At 43.1% G+C, this 22,239-nt stretch overlaps 1 protein-coding gene across 2 annotated transcripts in view; it reads right to left on the bottom strand.

The window, feature by feature from the left end:
• The window catches only part of Cacna2d3 (calcium voltage-gated channel auxiliary subunit alpha2delta 3), an 835,389-nt gene that overhangs the window by 258,893 nt on the left and 554,257 nt on the right, over positions 1-22,239 (bottom strand). For both annotated transcript variants that reach the window (XM_041662952.1, XM_041662953.1), the window contains exon 13: positions 20,380-20,513. In XM_041662952.1, the coding sequence (XP_041518886.1) occupies positions 20,380-20,513 (134 nt within the window). The remainder of the gene's footprint in view (positions 1-20,379; positions 20,514-22,239) is intronic.

Below are 22,239 nucleotides of genomic sequence, written 5' to 3'. Positions count from 1 at the left end.
GATAAAGCCACTGGGACTTGTTTCTACTGCATGTACAGGCTTTTTTCTTATTTAATAATTTAGCTCTTACTAAGTACTAGATGTTGAGAATTTGAGAAGCCCTTAGAGCTAACTGGCTGTGACTGTTGTCTGTGAGAACATTTAATCCTTCTGCCCTGGGTCGTTACTACGATGACATGGATTTCTGGCTATTAATAGTATCCCCAATTTCACTTTTCCTGCATATGCTTATTCATAGAGGACCAGATCAAGTTATATGCAAAAAGTAGGGCCCAGAAAGAGGAGCTGATTTACTTAGGACCCGAGCTGAATAAAGTAAAGGGAAAACTCTGTTCCCCAGTGTCCATCCAGCTGTGCGGCTACTCTGTCCTCCCAAGAAGCACTGTGGAGGAAGGTCAGGTCTCTGCATCATCAAGATTCCCACTTTGGGGAACTTAAAAATGATTTGGAAGACATCCCTGCTCATTAGTAAGGAAATTTATGTAAATCCAGTAACCACGATCCTCAAATATGCCTCTTTGGCATGAGAACTATTTTGAACTGAAGACAGCTGAGAAGTAGTAGGTGAAGAAGGAATTCCGTGTCCTCCCACTCCTGCCTAAAATCAGAGCATAAACTTCATGCTGTGCAGGCTTCTTCCTGCCACCGTCACAGCAGGACAGTCCTTACAACTGAGAGAGTACAAATTTGGATCCACACAGAAACCCTGACACTAGTGTCCTCCGTGCTCAACTCTAAATGTGAACCACCCCGAAAGCCCAGATCACCTGTTTTTTTTTTTAAATATTGTTATTTCTCCATGTTGAATTGTCCCTTGTTAAAACAGTATATTGGTTTCCAAGCCAAAAGACTGGGGGTAGGGGAGAATGCTCCAGTTATTACCCATGAAGCATTTATATACCTATAAAATAAAAGAATTCTCTATTACTCTTATACATCTAACTCATATGCCTTAGTTAGTGAGTATAAAGAAATTATGGAACATATGGAAAGGTTCTTATCTAACCTTTCTCTGCTATAAAACCAGTTTCGTACATAGAAATAAGCTATGTTTATGTCCTATATTTTTAAGAGAAAAAATAAAATCTTGGAGTCAGATAGATTGTTCTTAAGGACAGTGTCAAGGAAGACCACAAAAAATACACTTTGTTCAATATGTCTTAATACTATCTAACATTATAGGCTGATTTCAAACGCTAAAAGCTTAGGGCTGAAGAGAGGTCCTCTTCCAGATAGCCCAGGTTTGATTCCCAGCACCCACATGGCAGCCCATGGCATCTGACTCCACTTCCAGGAGATGACAATAACCTCTTTTTGTCTTCACCAGGGCCAGGCATATAAATGGGGTACTGATATTCATATAGGAAAAAAAAACCACTCATACACACAAAATAATAATTAAATAAAACTTTAAGAAAAACCTTCATAATGACTTAGATTAATGCCTGAAAAAATGAATTTGTAAATGGATGACTTGATCTGATAAGGTGGATTGGCTCACCAGAGTCAGACTGTATTATTACCTTGTTGGCTTGTTACCCAAAACTAACTTAAAGCAACTGTTTCAGAGTTCAATTTGCCTTGAAACTCAAAGCAACTGTCATTACGTGTGTAGTGAGATAGGCATGCTCAAAAATGTGTGCACAGAGAAACACCCATGGAAAGAGACAAGTTTTGAGGATGGCACATTGGGTTGTTTTCATCTTTCTTTTTTTGCTAACAGAAATTAATGAGTACAAACCACAGAGCTCTTTCAAAAAACAATGTCTTCCATATCTCCATGGTGGAAAATATGAAAACCTAACATAATGAGAGACAGCAAATTGAAATCATACATTCATGAGTGAGCCTGCCTACTCACATAAAGAATGCGTCTTGGGTATGCAGGCCACATGCAAGAATAAATAAGACGCAGGCCCCATGAGGTGTTACTGCATGTGTTCCCAGCTTCAATATTTCATATGTAAAGTTCACAGTGTGATTTCTTTTAAATCATGGATAGATCAGATAGATACAGAATTACGTACTGTCTAGCAACTGGGTGATGATCTCACAGTGTTCAGAACTTTATTAGTTTAGGCCTATCAAAACTCCCACAGAATAATTCCTTATCTATTTACCTACTAAATATCTATACAGGATCAGCCTCTGGGGCAGGTGACAATGGTAGAGGTTAGAGATTTGGGTGTGACTGTCCTGAAGACTGGAGAGATACAGATGGAAAGACGGCTGTACTGTGAGGACAATGGAACCAGTGGGGAGGGTCCACGAGGGAGGCAGGGCTTACACCCATCATTGACCAACTATGCAAGAACTAGGAGGACAGATCCAACTATAAAGGGAATAAAATGTTCCGAGTGGACACCACTTCACCATTGAGTCATGCATTCTTTTATGTGTGTGGCATCATATTGGGTGAATACGCAGCCACAGAAAATAAATAAAAACTCAGGGCCATTGTCATGTACAACTTAAGAGTAAGCTAAGGAGATACTTGGAAAAAAATAGTTGAAATAAGGGCAGGCAACTTTGCTTAGTGGGTAAAGAGCTTGGCATTTAGCCTGATTCCTGGGATCTTCAGGGAAGAGGGAGAGAGACTCACAATTCATCCTCTCTGTCCTGGCTGCCTAAGGTCACACTGGTTTGTCTGGCTGAGTCCTTGATGCATTTACTAGCACACTTAGAGACTTGCTGGACTATTCACTGAGGTAGGCACACTTGCCATGCAGAGTCATTTAAAATGCCAGGAGGAGCTTAGTTCAGACCCTGTTTCCCCAGGAAAACTGTGTGCGTTAGGAATAATGTGAGATTTCTGACACAGTGACAACAGCTAGAGTTACAGAAGATACAAGATGTGATGGGTGCTACGATGGTAACCTCCACCTCATTTCTTTCCTAATGTCTGGCACATCTAATCTGGACATTCCAGGACATGTAAAACCTACCAAGCACTGTTGATGTGAATAGCGACTTAACCCCAAGAACGCTGTGCTTCTTCCTCAAGTGTGACGAGTTGGCAGCTTCCATCCTGTCCTCTACCGTAGCACAGAGAAGGGCCCACAGGAGTGCTACACGTTGCAAAATTCAAAGGTTGTGTTGTCAAGGTTCAGGAAGCACAACCCAGGTCAAGCTGGGCTTCAGTGTTTGTATCTCCCAAAACAGACACGGTGGAGCTTTCAACCTTTTGTACATAGACTAACTCAGGCCTGCGGGACAGAAATGACATCTCTAACTTCCCAGCAGGCATTCTCAAGACTCCAGCACCTTTATGAAGCAACCAGTGGGGCTGGGTCCCCTAGCAGAGCGCATACAGGGATGAGGAGATCTCAGACTGTGTGGCATCCTATCTAAGAGTCTGCCATCCACACAGATTACGGGAGCTGAGTTTCACTTGTCTGTTTAGTTACCCCATATTCTCAGAAAAATGGTGGAATTTCTCTTAGTGCGGTCTCTACCATGTGGAGAACAGTTATATAAAATGTACCTAATGAAAGCTGAGACAGTTATAAAGGCTCAGAGTTACGTCCCGTTATTGAGGCTCTAGGCATTCTGGTTGCCCTCATTGTGTAGCTCAGGTAAGGCCTGCACTGGAAGGCAGGATGTGTTTGAGCATCACCCATCACAGCAGACTAGCCATTCCCTGCTGGCTCTGTTACACACTAGGCAGCCATCAGACAGCCGAAAAGCATGGCCTCTCCCAGCATCACACTTCCTTCTTGTTCTAGCTATTTCAAAAGCTACAGCCATAATGACTTCCAAGACAACAAAGCACGATGTCTGTGGTAGAATGTCACTTGATCTCTTTCAACCCAAGCATGGCACAGAGCTTCCACCATTCAGAGCGGGTTCTTTGAGCTAAGGCAATTCTGGAAGGAAAGGGCATTCGTGCCCCATCTCATCTAACTTCTGGATTTATTTATTTGTTTGTTGGTTATTTTGGAGATGGTCAGAATTGGATAATCTCAAGTAAAAGAAAAAAGTATTCCATAGTACTACATATGGAGCCTAGATAGTAAGTATTTGGAACTGCTAGTTACCGGTTTATCAAGTACTAGCCATGTGTTTGGCAGAGTGCTGAGCAGTGTTCTTCTTTTCTAAGCTTACCAAGTACAGAAGACCAGCATCACTATCCCCATTTCATAGAAAAGAACATAACACAGCAGTATTCTACAGGATGGAAGTTGACAGTTTGATGGCGGTGTGAATGACAACTGGGATCTATAGGGGTTCTCAACTGCTTTCATCATTAGCAGATGGCCTGATGGCTGAAGAGATGGCTCGGTGGTTAAGAGCACTTGCTGCTTTTGCACAGGACTGGGCTCAGTTCTCAGCACCTAGATGGCAGTTCACGACTGTCTGTAGCTCTAGTTTCGGGAGATCTGATGCCTCCTTCTGGCATCCATGAGAACTGCATGCATGGTATATGTCTATGCATGCATGGAAAACATGCACATAAAATAAGAATATATTAATCTAAGGAAAAATAAGAATAGACGTTCCGCATAGTGTTTAAACTATTATCTCTGACCAAGCCCAGAGGGCGTGTCAATGAGTACTGCAGACATTAGAAATGATTGTTATAAGTATGATGGAAGGTGTCTACTCTGGATTGGTTCAATAGAGTTCAGAGGCATTGGTTTTCTCCATAGCAACCCACAAAAGGATTCTGGGAGATCTGTCTGTTAGACTAGTGCTCCAGACAAGTGCTTTAAAGAGTCTTGAGTTCAGTTGCAAGTTGGGATGCCAGTCACCTGAATAGGAACAGAGAATGACCTGATTTCTGCAGGAAATTCCTTTGTTCCTGTGAAATACACCATCAGAACTCTTAAAAGGACCGAGAACCTGGACTTCTTGAGCTTCCATAACAGGTGACTTTAGCACGTATGAGCAAATGTGTGTTTGTACAGATGTCAGAATTCTCCAGAGGCGTGCTTTGAAGATAACCTGGTTATATTGTGAACAAGGACCTACAGCCTCCTTGCTCCATACTGATGGGTACCAAGGAATACCAAAATGATTGACAGTTATCAGCCAGAGAATTGGTTCTTCTTGTTCACTGTAAGAACTTAATTTAAAAATGAAACCTATGAAATCTTTGTGTCCAATATGGAGACTGACTCTTGGCCCAATAGGCGTCTAGAAATGAATGAGGTCACCCTATATCTGGTCACACAAGAGACTCTATGGTGCTGTGCTAACAGTGAGCTAAGAGTGGCCCCTCCCATTTGCTGACCAGCTGCAGCCGGAGAAGGGGCATTTGGGCTCACAGAAAGACCACAAAGTATACACATCCTGCGCCTCCTCCCTCAGCTCTGTGTTGATTATCATAACAAGAGGAATGGGAACCGGACACGTTTGATCTAGATTCCATGAAGTCTGGGGAAATCACTAGACCTTATAAAAATGCGCAGTTCTGCCAGGACAGCACAGGCTGCCGTGAATGCAGGTCTTGTGGCCAGGCAGCTGCCCTCCCTCCTCTCTCTCCCACATGTTCAGCCATCAGTGTTCTTTTCCAAGTTCCTTCTTGTTTGCATTCGGTTGTCTGTGGTTGAATAAAAAATCTGTTCTCAAAAATATTAATAGTTAAGATTAAGATTATTTTAACCTCTAAATAACGTATGTTTAACAAAACCACAGCACTTTCTAAGTAGAAAAATGACCCACACATTTTCAAAACAAAATAAGCAAGCCTTTCATTTTTAAAGGAGTTTTTGAAGATGATACATTTTTTGTTTTGTGTCCATTGTCACGCAGTGATCGATATTTCTTAGCTTGAGAATTCAATGCTTTTGCATAACAGCAAAATAATAAGAAGCAGATTGCCAAGTGTTGTGAAGGCAGACAGCTGCCAAAAGCCTATGATTTCACCCATCCAGGCCCTGAGTATTCTGTTGCAAAAGTCAAGACGCTAATTCATTAAGGATTTCCTTAGCCTCTCCTGCAGGAAATGCTCTACCCTTCCATCATGATAGCAGGCTTTCTGGGAACTTTTCTGTTCAGCCTAGCCCACAGTAATTAACTTGGCCTGGATGAGGCCAGTAATTAAAAGCAGATAGCATTTACATTTTGATGGAGAAATGAGTGCTAATGCTAAAGAGGTTTTATGGACCTAAATATTTTTCCCGGCCTCCCCTAATATCAAGTTTCTTGGGAATCCACCTAAATTAGGATGATGCTCTACCAAGATAAAAAAAAAAAAGGCACATTACCCACTTCATCCGTAACCCATATCTATAGCAAGAAAACCACTGTTAGGAACTTTTCCATCAGACTCAAGCACTTTAGCATAAACAATATGACTTAAGCAATCAGATCTTCTCAACACATCTGTGTCACCCCTGATTTCCCCAGTCTGTTCACTTAAAATCAGGGACTGCTCCTTGGCAGCTGAAGATGCCATGCATACTAACCAGTTTCTGCAGGGAGAATTTATCAGAAGGCAAGGTTTTCCAACAAGGAAGTCAAGCCCGACCATATTGACCAGTGCTCTCGGTGCCGCCATCACTCTAGTGCTGCTGCCCTGGCGTCTGTGGGCTCACTGTAAAATGGCACACAGTGAGGGCAAGTGGTGTGTGCAGCCCATGAGACAGTGCAATGAGTACTGAGCAGAGACAGGTGACAACGTGCCGTCCTGGGTCTAAAGAGTTAACCCAGGATATCGGCCATGTATCAGGCTTGAGCTCTTCAGATAAAATAGAGACTTTGTCCACAGTCCTCATGTTGTTGGGTAACAAAAACAAGAAAGATTTTTTTAAAGAATGGGAAGATCCAAGTACTCAATTATAATCGATCATCAAAGCCCTAAGATGGAAACTCAAAGATTGATGGGGTGACATTTCAGTAGAAACATGGCACCTTCATAAATGCTTCTCCCTGGGAGGGGAGCTATGCAAGGTGGCTTTCCAGATGAGAAAGAAGCATGTCCAAAAGCCCAGGCATGGGAGTGTTGAGCAACAGATGAGGGATCAGGAAAGCTGATATTCTTTGAGTAGCATCGATAGTGCACCTCTGCTCACCATAGTAAGGTACCTCAAGACAATAGATAAAACAGCAGATGAGAGGCCAGGAAATATAAAATCAATGTTAGGAATTATAACCAAGGATTCCCTAGATGCCTGTTACATGCCTAGCATCCAGAAATGATTCTAAAACTATTAAAAACTTCCTTTCATTTCAACAGAGGACAGAAGTATGATCAATTTTCCCGCAACAAGGCCATGCCTGAGAGAAACCTAGCTTGGTCACTCAGGAGAGGATGTGATGTCAGACTTCTTGTTGAATTGGTGTATTGGACACACAGTCATGTCCAATGGGATGGGAAGGTGAACCTATTGTTCACATCTATTACAAAGATGGCCTTGAGCAATGAGTGACATCCTCAAGGTGGTGCTGAGAATGATGCTATTCTAACTAACAGGATGTTTCCAGATGTGTCTCAGCTTGAAAAGCTCCAGCCTATGAAATTCCTACCGCCCCCCAAGAATGCACACACCTACGGCTCCCAGCACTTCACTGAGCATACTGCAAAGAGTCAGACACTATCTTTCTCCTTAGGAAGCCTAAACACATGCAGACGTTCCAGGGCAGTAGGAGTTCTTCTAAGTTTCCAGGTTCATGGAAGGAAATGCGGATCATTGCACTGTAGACTAGGGTCTGGGAGAGGAGATCATGGGAGCAGAGAATCATGAAACTGAAAACACGGGACACGTACACAGGTTCCAGGGAAGGTGAGAGGAAGACTGTTTCCTGAGGAAAGAACAGCAGGTACAATGGTCTGGGTTAGAGAGCGCTGGGGTTGGCTCCTGAGATCCCTGTGACTGTCAGCAGGACAGGGATGGAAATCAGGGCCCAATGGAGAAGGGTTGTGCTAAAAATCAGGTGAGCGTGCGCTACTCCATACACCGAAAACATAGGCTTTAGGCTCTCCTAAAACCTGAGCCATAATTTTCCTACTATATTTTAAATTCTCTAATTTATTACTTGGAATCAAAAACGGATCAGGTGCAGCTTGGTGAGGTCTTTCCAAACAAAATTTTTCTAATTGGGTTCCTTGATGGCTCCACCCTATAAGGTGCAAGGGTAGTGCTATCCACAAGTATCTCACTAGGAATACTATGGGAAATCCACCACCTGGAGGTACCTATGAACCTGCCTTTTCTAAAAGGAAGATACAAGGCAAGTGCTGCTTCCCAACTGGCCACCCGAGAGAGAGTCGAACTGTGTGGTGGGTTCTCCTTGCTGGCTTCACCCTGCTTGGACCATCTTGGGTTTGATAACTTCAGAGCAGAAATGAATGGCAAGTAGCTGTGCCCAATGCCCCGAAAAGATGCTGTTGTTCCAGCAGCTTTGATTACAAATAATAGAAATTGATTTGAAAACATGTTCCTGTTTATCTGAATTAACTACTGCCGCTGCTCATCTTTTCTTTGCTCTAAAGAATTTTCCCCAAGGAGCTGGCATTGAGCATCGGGTTTGGCTAGGACACTGACAGGAGAACATATCGCCAGCAGAATAGAGTAGGGCTAGACGGCGCCTCTGATCGCCATGGTGTTCGTATGTTGGATCTGAAAGACCATGAAGGCAAGAAAACACAAAGCAGGGTTTCCCACTGATTGTAAATAGGTTATGAGCCCAAGGGAGGTGACAAATTCTTATCTGTGGCATCTCTGAGCCACAGTCTCACGGGCATTATATTTATCATGGCTACATCAATTCTTACAGACTAAGAATAAGAGAATTAAATTATTCACATGGAGAAAATCCTAGAGACCACAAGAGACATGAAGCTGGCAGCTGATATCAAACCGCAGGCTGATTCTCTGGATCATTTTAATTGTTCTTCATGCTGGTAACAGGAGGAATGTGCTCATTTTAGTCTAAACCATGTCAAAGCATGAGAGTCTGTTCTGAGAAGATAATTCACCCACATTTCTGAGCCATGATGGGGGACTAGAAATACAGTTTTGGCTATGGTTTCCAAAACTATTTCCCTAAGTCCTCAGAAGGTGCAAGAGTGGGGGGTCTCCTACCGCCCATACAACAGGGATAGTATGTAGGGGAAGGGAATGGCCAGGACATCTGGAAGCAGAAAGAGGACTGGGGGGACACCTTCTGGGCAAAGTGATAGTAGATCAAACTATCGCTTCTCTAAGTTGTTTTATGTTGTGTGAAAGAGCTGTCTTTCCGGCTGTGCGTTGTTGCCCTAGGACACTGTTTTACCAGCAATTTAGTAGGCATTCTGGGGAGAAGGAGAAGTCCAGCCCTGGAGTGGACCAAGAAACTACACTATCCGTGAGGTAGTGATAATATAGACTGATAGGCAAATTATCCCCAGGAATAGAAAGGGGGTCACACTATAAACACGGGGACATAGGGAAGTCTTAACCTCATGTCAGGAAAACTAGACACAGTGACTTACTGAACACACTAGTTCAGTAACTAACTGGGTGTAACTCCTTTGTAAAATGATGGACACCTGACACTGGGATGGCTCTATCTCACATCTGATATCCGACCTGTACCTTAAGAACACGGGACTCCCCAGCATAGACTGGCCTTCCTGTTGACAACGACTTCTCAACTGCCAGCCTGTCCTCCGATGGGCCTGTGTGGATTTGGCCATGACCTACCATTCCTGCCCCTGTCCCACTTTCTGCCCCTGGCCTGGACCAACCCTGCCTCCCTAAAGTCTGCTGTCCACTCTCACGCCTGACACCAGTGCCCTCGATGGAAAGCAGACATGCTCGTGTGGGTTGGAATCAGAGCCTAGTTGGTTTGTCACTTGCTGGAGTTCAGATGGAAGAACTGGGGTTTGGATATGCCAAGGCATTCGGATCCCGGGCATTTGCTCCCATTCACATCCCTCTGTGAAAGGCTCTTTACCCACAGCCCTGGCTGATCTGTTTCTACAACAGGGTCTTTCATAAGCCTGACAGAATGAACTCCACATATATACATGGGCTATAGAGATTTGCTCGGAGATGTAAACCCACCTACATAAACACTAAATTCATGTCTACAGTTTTTGAACCAGGATAACATAGAAAGTCAGGGCTTGGAGACCAGGATTTACCAGATTGACCAGGAGAGTAGGAGAATTGTTCTGGAAAGAGAACTACAGCAAAGATTTGAGGAAGGAAATACAGGGGCAGGGCAGAACAGCTCCAGACACAGCCAGCAGAGAGGCTGGAGCTCTTGATAGACCCTTGATGTGTCTGATCCTAAGGCAATGCTCCTAATAAATCTCACATCCGGTGGATCCTGGAACCCATAGTCAATGCTTCTGAGGGACGACACAAACAGAGAGCTGACTTCTGGTTGTCTCTAGTAATTGAGAAAAATATTTAATAACTTTACTTATCTGGCTTTCTGGTAGAGACAGATATCATTTCCATAGTCCTATTTCCTAATGGAATCCATCTAAAACCTTATTGTAAGTACAAAGGTGAACACATAATCAACACTGCTTGGGTTCTACAGCACCAAGACAGTTTTCCCATGCCTAGTCTCTCTTGTCATTCTGAAGATAGCTTAGAAGTGGGGTCTCCCTGTTCCCAATACCCCAAAATCAACCACAGTATTTCTTCACACTCATATGTTCTATAAATAAAGAGTTCACAGAAACATGTGATTAGATTATGACTTTCACAGCTTTATAATGTGGTACCATGATGAGGAACACACTGGTATAATAATGATTGTTTTGGGCTTCTAGAGCTTCTTTTGCCTGACTTTCAGGCTTCTCAGCAGTTCTTCCTATACCAAATTTCTTTGGAGACTGATTTCTTCCTACTCTGAGAGATTCAGGTCATCTGTTAATATTGCCATCTCACCTTTATGCTGTGGAATATTGTTTTAAAATGTGTTATATTTGTTTATGCTGTAGAGCATTTGTTTAATGATGCAAAGATGTGTTGCATTCTTTTATGTTGCATTTGTTTAACTCTGTGAAGCTGTGTTACTTTGCCTGTCTAAAACACTTGATTGGTCCAATAAAGAGCTGAACAGCCAACAGCAAGGCAGGAGAAAGGATAGGTGGGGCTGGCAGGCAGAGAGAATAAATAAGAGGAAAAATCTGCGGAAGAGAGAAAAATCAAAGAATGAGAAAAGGTAGAGAGGAGGACATCAGGGGTCAGTCACCCAGCTACACAGCAAGACATAGAGTAAGAAGTAAAGAAAGGTATATAAAATAAAGAAAGATAAAAACCCAAAGGCCAAAGGTAGGATAATTTAAGTTAAGAAAAGTTGGCTAGGAATAAGCCAAGCTAAGGTCTGACATTCATAAGAAAGAATAAGCCTCCCTTATTTGGGAGCTGGGTGGTGGGGCCCCTAAAGAGGAAAAGAGTAAGAAAAAAAAACCAACAACAGCCTTAGGCAGAGCTGTGAATCAAATAGGGATTGATGCAGATGCTGGAAGAGAAAGGGCTATGGTGACAATGAAAGTCGGGGCTAGCAGAAGCCATCACTGTCAGTTAGAAGTTAGTAAAGAAATTAAGGCAAAAGGAGTAAAAAATAAATCAAAATAATAACAAGACTGACCCCTGAATCTGGTCATACTTCAGGAGAGACCTGCAAAGACAACACGGTTTCAAGAACCCATGTTTTCAATGCTACTTCAAGTTAGAAATTACCTGTGCCGTCAAATTGTCAAACACTCCATGTTCCAGCGAATGCCAGCCTGAACGTAATTGGCCCCTATAAACTCATAGGGAATGGCACTATTAGGAAGTGTGACCTTGTTGGAATAGGTGTGGCCTTGTTGGAGGAAGTGTGAACCTGTGAGGCAGGGCTTTGAGATCTCTTTTGCTCAGGCTTCCTGTTGCCTGCAAGACGTAGAACTCTCATCTGCTCCTCCAGCACCACGTCTGCCTGCATGCTGCTGTGTCCCACCATGTTGATAATGGACGGAACCTCTAAACGGTAAGCCAGCCACCCCAATGGAATGTTTTCCTTTATTAGAGTTGCCATGATCACTGTGCCTTTTCATAGCAATAGAAACCCTAACTAAGACACAGAGCAACCAGGGCTTAATGGTCTCATCAGTTTCTGTATGGTGGAGGACAGAGGCTGGCTTGTCACTATCAACAGGTGCATATCGTGGAACCACAACCTCATAAACAACAATAAACGCCCAATGTCCAAAAGGTCCTTCATTTTCAGCCCTAAGCTTCTCTGGTATTGACTGTTATCTATATAAGAGCTTATAATTTTTCGGAAGTTAAATTTATACTGTTGACTGATGGCCTTAAAACATCAACTCCAAAGGAAAAACAAATTAGACTCTGAAAAAGAAATAAAATCACAACAACAATAAAAATAAAAAGGGTTTAAAAGATAAATCTAGTACCAAGTAGAAGAAGAAAATATCTGGGTGGCTATAAATGGTTCCCTAAATCAGGAACACATATCAGCATCTACTACAAAAAAATAATAATAATTATAATAGTAATCTGTTTTGATGGAAATAAAGTACTGCAATATTTATCGTCTGTGCCAGAGTTCTAATGACTGCGGGGCTAGAAGTGAAGTGTCACAGCATGCTCCACATGTTTTTAACACGGTCTCTGAAGGCTCTGGAGGCTATTAAATTTAATGAACCCATCTGCTATGAAATAGAGGTCCCAACGTAATCAGCTTCCTCCATGCCAAGTAATGCAGATGGCAGACTCTGTTCCACAACCCAGCAGGAAGGTTTCTGTTTCTCCTTCTGCATCTCTCTGTCCTGAGGATTGCAATGTCTTTGATAAGCAGTGGTGTCTTGGGAAAAATACTGTAAATTCCATTTCCAGCCCTGTCCAACTTCCTTACGATGGCTTTGACACCCCTGAATAATTGCTTCTGGGCAGTAAGAAGTTGTAGCTTAAAGCAATCACCCAGATGACTCCTCAATGGCTGAGGTGCCATTCCTAGATGGGAAGCCGAAACAAATGTGCAATTTATCAAACCCAAAGCCTTTCCTCCAAGTCGGACTTAGTGGGGGGCGAGGAGGAAGGATGAAGGTCCAATTTGCCAATGCAAGTAAATAGGTTTGAAGTTCCTGCAGATTGCCTGCTGAATTGCATTGCCAGCAAATGGAAGGGACGGGAGGGCTGGGTAATGAATTCTCATTATTTTAAATGGTCACATTCCCACTGTTTTTGAAAGATTTCCTTGCTTCCCTTCTGTGTATCACCAAGATCTGTGCGAACTCCCCTGGAGGGGTTTATCAGAGTGTGAATGTCTCCAAGGTTTGATGCTACCTCTGCCCTACATGGCGATTGGGTAGCTTTACCCAGCTGATTAAGACCCAACTGCAAAGTGCAAGTGATTTGCTTACAAAATGGAACAAATTTCACTCATAATGATTTTTCGCTCTGCACCTCCAAGATAATGGCTGTGCACGACTCGTGTTCAGATGAGAAGCCTATAAATTCCAGAATTCTGGTGTTTGCTGTTTTGCCAATTAATACATGAGATCTTATTAAATTAAACATAATTAATGTTGTTAACATTCATTCATTTATTTGGTCTTCACCAGGAAAGCAAACTGAATAGAGCAGCTATGGCAGACATAGAATATTTAATCAGACTGGTAGCAAGAAGCCAGGAGATTGAGTCATGAAGAGAGCTCTGTCTCTGATACTAGAGTCAGGCTTGGTAAATGCAACCTGTGACCCCAAGAGCAAGAATCCAAACCCAGGCTTTGTTCATGGTTCGGCACGTCCCTGAACTTGTCCCCACATAGAATATCACAAGCCAATGTGTAATGAATAAAAAAGCAAAGCGGTAGACTCCCAGGTTGCTCTGAACCATTCTGTCAACTATTGTTGATTCTACAACTATATCTGTTGATGCTGGCTGCTCGCTTACAACACCTAGTGAGTCAAGCAGGCAGGAATCCCCTTCACCTTGACAGCTAACTCAGGTAATTAAGGAGAAAGATCTAAGGTCATCATAAGCAAACTTAAGCAATATTCAGATTTACTAGACAATTAAAAATGCCACCTTCCTGTGGACTTGGTGGAAATGATATAAGTCAATAGGGTCATGGGTTTTCAGCTTCCAGAGGAGGACAAAACCCTCTCCACATGGCAGCATAATAAAAACAGGGGGCATGGAGATCTGAAATGCTGTAGAAGAATGGACGCAGCCTCCCTGGTCTGAGAGTTTGTAGGATAAGACATGGCTGGATTTGCTCCCGGTATATCAGCCGTTTTCAAACCAGAGCACAGAGGCAGAGGAGCTGCTCTGACAGGCAATATTCCAAACTGGATCCTAGGACTCAAGCTCCCAGCAAGTACATCCCCGTCAAACCCCTTGCCCTTGAGAATGGGCAGGAAAGGATGTCACTCCCATAATCAAATTACAAAAAAAAAATTGATTTCAAATTAATGAAAGGGAAGCTAGTCTAGTGAACCTAACATAATGGGGGAAGCCATTAAGGGGAGTTTGAGCACAGAGAGATAAACTCTCCTGGTCTGGAAGCAGGGAAGCTTGTGTGACAATAACTCCAATGTGGTGCGGATTGCAGGTGGCCTCTGAGTGTGGTTTCCAGGTGGCAAGAAAATGGGCCCTCAGTCCTACAACTGCTGCAAGCAATGGAACTCTGCCAAGAATCCTGACCATCCGACTCTTCCTGGGAAAGAGCTCTGAGCTGTAGATGAAGCCTCTTCCACAACTCCCGGTTACCTATGACCTTGTGTGCTCCAGAGTGGATGGACACCCATAGGAGCCTCAAGACCATGCTCTGTGCCGTTTTAAGCAGTTAAATGCATGGCTGTTTGTTACCTGGTCGTGGGGAACTAACACAGTTCTTTGGGTGATGCTGAGCTGTAGAAGAAGGAAGGATGGATAAAGAGAAGGCAGGAAGTGAGGGAAGTCGGAACAGGGGAAGAATAGGTAACTCTCAAACCCTGCAAAGACAGTCCTTAGAGCCAATCCTGGAAGGCAGGTTTCATTTCCATCTTATCAGGGCAACTGGCTAGGAGGCAGAGCTAATGTAGGCTGTGTGTGTGGGGGAGGGAGATGGGGAGAGGAGAAGAGGGAGAGGGAGAGAGGGAAAGGGAGAGAGAGACCCAGGTTACTGTTTTTCCACATTCAGAGTTCTTAGCTCAAGACCTAAGATAGATTTTACAATATATAAATACATTAAAGAGTTTTATGCCCAAACCCCACTAGAGTTAATACACATGAAGAACGTGCTGGTTACCTGTCACAGAAGCAACTGCTCATCATCTCAAGCTGCTTGAGATGAGCAGTGCTGACCCTGGACTGCCCTAGATGAATGGGTTAGGATAGAAGATAGAATGCCAGGCATTTTGAAGCCATCAGTATACTTAATAATACTAATCAGCTATGGGTGTACCCTCCCAGGCACAGCCAGAGGTGGGCTTCACTGATCTTCCATGCTTCTCAAGTCAGTAAGGGGCAATCATTTCTGGCTTTTAGGAGTTCATCGCACGCTAAACTCTTAAGTGTACTTTTAGGGGATTCCAAAAATCAGTGGGATCATCTTAGCACTCAGATTCCAGAGATGAATCCAGAATGTAAATCTTTTACTGACCCCAATGTATAAATGATGGGATTTTTTGGTTTGGGTGTTGGTTTGTGTTTCTGCTTGAGCTGCAGGGTCTAGATCTCGATGACTTGTTTGAAAAGACTGCGGTTTCTCAGTCAAAGGCACTTGACCGAGTGACTCTGCAGCCACCCCCTGGCCTGCAGAGCTGGTAAACACACGGCCACATAAGCAATGGCCCAAGAGGTCTCTCAACATCTCCAAGGTGAGAAGGTTCCTCAATACTTCCTACTCAAGAGCTTAGTTATCTAGTGAATTTGCAACTATTTGACAGCAGGCATGAGGGAAGCCATGACACCTTGCTGAGCTGTTATTTCAGCCTGACCAAACACTGGGTCCCAACTTCTGTGTGCAACAGAGGGTTTGTGGGGTGACAGGACGTGTCAGCTCTGTTATCTTGCCATATGGAGTTTACTCTGTAATGAGCCATGGTGGTTGAGGCACAGAGTGTTAATTCCATATGTAGCATAAAACTTAAGAGGAAATCCTGATACAACTGCTTTCCTATTTTAGCCTTAGGCCAACTCCTCTTCTGCTGTCAAGGATTATTTATGTGGGAAGGCCTCAAGTAGTCTCCATGGCTTCAGGCTATGTTTCTAGCCATAACAACCGACATAAGCGCCACATCCTCCTTCTTAGCTATATAGACTCCATCTGCTTCTCATTGGTGATGCTAATGTTATTGAACCTACTCAAGATGTTATTGGACTTGTCCCACTATCCAGTGTACTAGAGAACAGATATAGCACCCTACTGTTCAGGTAGTATTTTCCCCCCATGGTTAATTAAAAATAATCTCTGGAGAAGCACTTTGAGACAATAAAAATGTCCTTCTCATCATCCAACTTTCCCCCCAGATTTCCAATCCACTGATGTGAGCTTGGTGGTCATAAGCTACCATGACTGCAAAATGGTGACTCTCCAGCCCATTACCCTGCCACTTATCACATGGCCCGGCACTATGGGTTATTCTTGCTTCCCCATGGAGTTAATCTGTTTGATGTCTGTTTATTATCATTGAGAAAACATGGATTGCTGTTTTACTCAGCAAGCCATCATTGATCACTGTTATGTGTTGTTCTGAGTTCAACCTGTCCCAGGATTGATCAACAAGAGACCTGTAATGTAAACTGCAGATTTTTGATATGATCATGCTATTGTATTTAGTGTTTCCTTATTTTTTGATATTAGATAATTTCATGTTTTCTTTATTCAGAATCCCAGTCCTGGAATGAGCGACTTCTCCAAGGAATCCTGATTCCTTTTTCTGGGATCTGGCTCCTTCCTGAATAAATTCACTGCTGTGTAGGTACTCTGAGCCTAGCCTCCTTTAGTGAACATAGTTGGAACTGCATTCTGTTGGTTCACTCTAACCCCACAGGCACCTGTCTTGTCTTGAAGTATTTTCCTTTGTTCACTTCCATGGTCCTCCCAACATAGAACTGCTTATCACTACAAATGATGCTAAGACAATTTAAATTTCTTTGTAGCATTCTCCTTAGATTTAAAGGTAGTATAAAGCAATTTATTCAAAATTTAATAATGTATATTAGCACTATATCAAAGATTAATTCAAAAGGTTAGTTATTTTTTTTCTTTTCTCTGGTTTCTCGGTTAATTTGTTATTTAACTAAAATAGAATTATTTTTGTTCTTTACTTGTTGGCACTTGATTTTTCTTCCATGCTTATTGTTATAAATTTAATGTTTGAATATGCAGCATACATGCTTTCAAAACTCAAAACTGTATACACACACACAGAAAGAGAGGAAGAAGGAAAGAAAGACAGAAAGACAAGAAAGAAAGAAAGAAAGAAAGAAAGAAAGAAAGAAAGTAAGTAAGTTTGGGTTTTTGTTACTGTTGTTATATTGGTTTGGTGAGGTTAGGTTTTTTGTTTGCTTTAATTTGAGCTGTCCAGAGGCTCAGTGGGGAAAGGTACTAGTTGCCAAGTTTGATGACCCAAGATGGATCCCCAAGAGCTTTGTGGTATCAGGAAAAAAGGGAAGAATCAATTCCCGCAAGTTGTCCTCTGACCTCCACACACATGTTATGGTACACATATCCCTAACCCACACATGAACACACACATACACACGTGGCCAGGGATACAGCTCAATGAGTACAGAGCTTGTTATGTAAGCCCAGAGACCCGAGTTCAGTTTCCTAGAAACCACAGAGAGCTAGACTCAGTCAGGCATATTTGCAACCCAAGCACATCCACTATAAGATGGGCAGAAGCAGGAAAGTCCCTGGGATCTTACAGGCTTGCAACCCTGAGTATGCAGTGGCAAGAACGAATGACCCTGACTCAATAAAGGTGAAAGGGCAGGACTGCACTTGAGATTGAAGATTGTTCCCTCACCTCCACATATATGTTACTGTATACATGCACCTGCACTCCACACACACACACACACACACACACACACACACACACACAGCATACACACATGCAAAGGTCCAACAGAAATCAAAACTATGTAAAAATGGATGTCCCATTGCCCCCTGGCCTCTATCCTCTCATGTCTTAGAGATGAGCAATTCCATGGACTTTTTGTTTCCCTAACTTTGCATTTCTGCGTGCACAACGTGCCACCTAGAAGACTCGCTCTTGCATTTTCCCACTTTCCCTAGCAGCATGCCGTGCTCTGCTATAAACCCTCGATGCTGAGAAGCAGAGACCACCCTCGTTCTTATTGCCAATAGTCTATGGCTCACACGAACAATCTTTAACGCTTGGGGAGTCAGACAATTTCCAGCATTTGGAAATTAATTACACGCACTTCAAGTGAACAAAGATCTTACATATTTTGTTTGTCTTGATGGGGAATTACCTTCATGGTTCCAAGTATGACTGCTGGGACAAAGGGCGAATGAACGCCACTCCCTTCCTCATAACGACCGTCCCACTGCGCGTTTCCATAGTGATCTATAGAGGATCTCTCCTGCTGCATTCTCACCAGCAGAGGACCTGGCTAAGTTTCTCACTTTTATCACTCAGCTGTTGTGAAATGATATCTCATCATGGTTTAGTTAGCATTTTTCTTACGATGGGTAAAAGTATATATTTTTTCCATATCAAAAGCCATTGTGTTATTTGTGTGACTTGCCTATGTCTTCTGTTACTTTCGTTTTCTATAGAAATTTTTGGAAGGGTCTCCTCAATTTTTTATAATGTTTTATTACATTATTTGTTTATGTTTGTGAGTGAAGGTGGGGTCACATGGTTTCAAGCGTGGAGGGCAGAGGAGGATAACCCATGATAGTTAGTTCTTTTTTTATCTTATAGGTCCTGAAGATCAAACTCAGGTCATCAGGATTGGTGGCAAGAGCCTCTACCTGCCAAGCTCTCTTGTCAGTTACTCAACTTTTAAAATGCTCTTTGCCTTTTAAAATTATAGCCTAGCTCTGCTGAGATGAGATCATACACTAAGTTCCCATATGTCATCGGGCTTTTATTGGCCTCTCTGCTCTATTAATCTGTTCAAGCTCAAGCATCATATGCTTTAACTTTAGATTCTGTTACTACATTTTTATACTGAGAAGTTAAAACAACCGATCAACCTAGACGTCTAGAGTTTGCATGGCCAACTACAGAGTGGTTTGAACTTCAGCACCAGCTAGACCCATTCTTCTTCGTTCCTGGCTCTTCTGCCTCACTTAACTACAGGTAAAAAGAGATGGCACCATGACTGTTGTGGTCATTGTCATTGATTTAAGCATGGTGTCAGATTAAAAAGCAGTCTAGCTATTTTGTTTTTATAGTGAGAACTGAACTGGAATCTGACTCTCAAACTGACAAAAGATCATTGTCACCAGCAACCAGAAAGTGTTTCCCAGCCCCCACCTCTCATCGTCAGGCGACTTGATGAACATTCTCCGGAACCAAGAGTTACAGTCCTATCTGTGTCTTGAAGGTCCCACTGTGGGTGGGGTGGGGTGAGCTGTGGTGGCCTGGATGTGTCAGGGTGTCGCCAGTTTGGTTTTCATGTGTTGTTATTGTCCCATGTGTGCCTGCAGCTGCCAGAAATCCAGCAAGAAGAAGAAGAGGAGCGCCCAGAGAGAGGAAAGTCTGCCTAAGGCAGCCATGGAGACTGCTCCAGAACGCAGCTGTGCCTGTGCTGCCGTGATTAATGTTATGTGAATCCCAACAAAACTGACAGCGGAACACTCCCGTGAGAACATTTACAATCAATAAATGAAACGCGCCACTCCCATCAGACTTAGTATCACTATGAAAAATCGTCCTGAAATTACACAAAAACATGCCATGGGATGATTACTGGATGACTGGCAAAGCCTCTCCTTGTAAGCACACACTGGAATCCAACTTTTCAGGAGCCCATGATCAGAGATCACATAACCTCGCTCACAGAATCCCACGTAATCGCATTTTTGCCTGTCTATGGGAGGAGGATGTAATTGCATCCTCGGTGGTGGCCCCCATTTGTTATCACAGTGAGCATCAGTCACATCTTCGACTGAGACCGGGCCTCACACGTGGCAAAGCTGAGTTCATCATTGTGCTTCTCACCACTTTTTCATGCAGGAATGTGAACACACGTGGGATATGGGGAAGTCACAAACAAAAAGAGAGCATGTTTGATACTCTCAGAGGTGCAGGTCATTTTCGTGGCCATTTTCCAGCATGACTTTGTTTGCTGGGGCCAACAATGTCTATTGTACCTACAGTCTGGGACAATGGTACTAAAGGTCATAACTAATGGAGAATGATATGGTGTCTTATCCCTGGAATGAACACAAGAAAGCCCTTGCACTGAAGAAGAGGGCAAACCCAACCTCTCCCCAGGGCCCTGTAGGCTTACAGTGCTATCGATGTATGCTTCGGTCCACACCACGTCATGTTCCTGGTCGATGACTTTGGGTCGGCTGAGCACATGGAGGTATTCCATGACATTCTCCTGCACATCAGCCAACGTGGAGATCTGGGTGAAAAACCCTGCAAAAGAAGGACAGGGCTTAGGAACACACAGCAGAGCATTCCTCAAGAAAGACACACTGGCCAGAGCCCAAATTCCCTTCTTCATCATTATTAAGTGTTGGATCTCGGCCCTCCATCTGAAGTGAGCTGTATCTTCTCTGACAGAGGATAGTCACTGAAAAGAATGAACTTAACCCACACGGAAAGAGTTATTGAGTGTTGAGAGCTCTCCCCCCAGGCTTTGCTACGGACAAAGAAATCAGAGCACTCACTCTAGGCAATCCTATTCTTCCCACATTAGTGACCATATTTCCAAGGAGAAAACTATAAATTCCAAGATTAAAAAGATCCCATTATTATTAATATTTTAATAATAGTAATGACTAATGTAATAAAACAAAGATTGCTATTTCTTTGACAGATAGAATTATTTTTTCTTTGTTTTGTTTTGTTTTTGAGGCAAGTTTGGAATGGCCATGTCATTCTGACTGGCTTTGAACTTGCAGCAAGTTTTCTGCTTCACCTTCCTGGATGTTGAGCTGGGTGGCTTTCATTTATTCTTGATAATACATATGGGAGGATTATTATTGTGTAATAATAACATGACTGCAGTGGGCTAAGGACTTGTGTTTTACCCAGGTTCCACCAACATTGAGCATAAATTACAGGACAAAAGCACAGATTAAGGGTTTCTTGGTTTTACTGGTTCTTTCCATGCCTCTGGTTTATGCCCATTACTTCTACCAGGTTTTAACCTGTGTATGCTTGAGGCTAGGATTCCAGATCCTACTTTAGCGTGACTGTCAGACTGACATGCCTGGCTTTTATGCAACAGACAATGTTTTAAGCATGCAATAGTTTTACAGATGATGTTGTCTGCTTGATCTTGAGTTCATGGCACTTCAACTTGGGGTCTTGTGGGCTTTGCTGCGGGATAGGAGGTTTGGAAGGGAAGAGAACACTGGGCACAGGTCTGGCTCACCTAGAGGAAGCCATTTGTTCAAGTGCGGGTGGAAATCTTTCTTAGCAGAATGAACAGGATGGGCAAGGAAGGCACTGGCTTTGGTCATAAGGATAGGAGAAAAGATCCACAAAATAGTACAGCCACCATTAAGATATAATAGGGGTAGCCAATCAAGTCTGGCTATACCAAACCAGGGTCTTTGGAGGAATAGAGATAAAGGAGGGATAAAGGAGGAAACTAGTGGGGTGGGGGCAGGCAATTGAGGAGTAGATCTGGCAAAGCAAAGAACGCAAGGGAAGCATCTATTGCAGAGAATTGGACCCCTTCTGGAAGGAAAAGTAGCTCAGAATGTCCCCAATTTAAGAGTTTAACAGAGAGCAAAAATGACCCAAAGGGATAGGCCCAGCAAAGCATGGGAAAGAGTGAGCTCTTGTCTTAAAGCAGGAGGTTACAGAAGGACTTAAAGCTGGACACAGTAAAAGGACAGATTCATGTAGCTTCCTCTCGTCTCTAAGTAAGGATCCATTCCTACTCTTCAAATAAGTCAGAGATGGCTTAAAGGAAACTCTACAATCAGATCTGCTGTAACACTTGCACAGCAGTTACAGACATTCCTTGTGTCTGAACCAAGCACATGGTAGGGAAACACCAGCCCTTCCACTGTCTGGGATGGACTGGACCCTCCAAGAACATTTCCAAACAAAGGCCAGCTGGTTTGAATTTAGTGTGCCAGTTCCCAACAGGTTGGGACCATGTGGCTTCTGGGTTCCTGATGACAGC

The sequence above is a fragment of the Microtus oregoni genome, unplaced genomic scaffold, assembly GCF_018167655.1.
Source record: "Microtus oregoni isolate MIOR12 unplaced genomic scaffold, Mior012 000013F_ref0000133, whole genome shotgun sequence".
Lineage (NCBI taxonomy): Eukaryota > Metazoa > Chordata > Mammalia > Rodentia > Cricetidae > Microtus > Microtus oregoni.
Note: the sequence above shows the minus strand (reverse complement) of the source record. Positions and strands in the feature narration are given on the sequence as shown.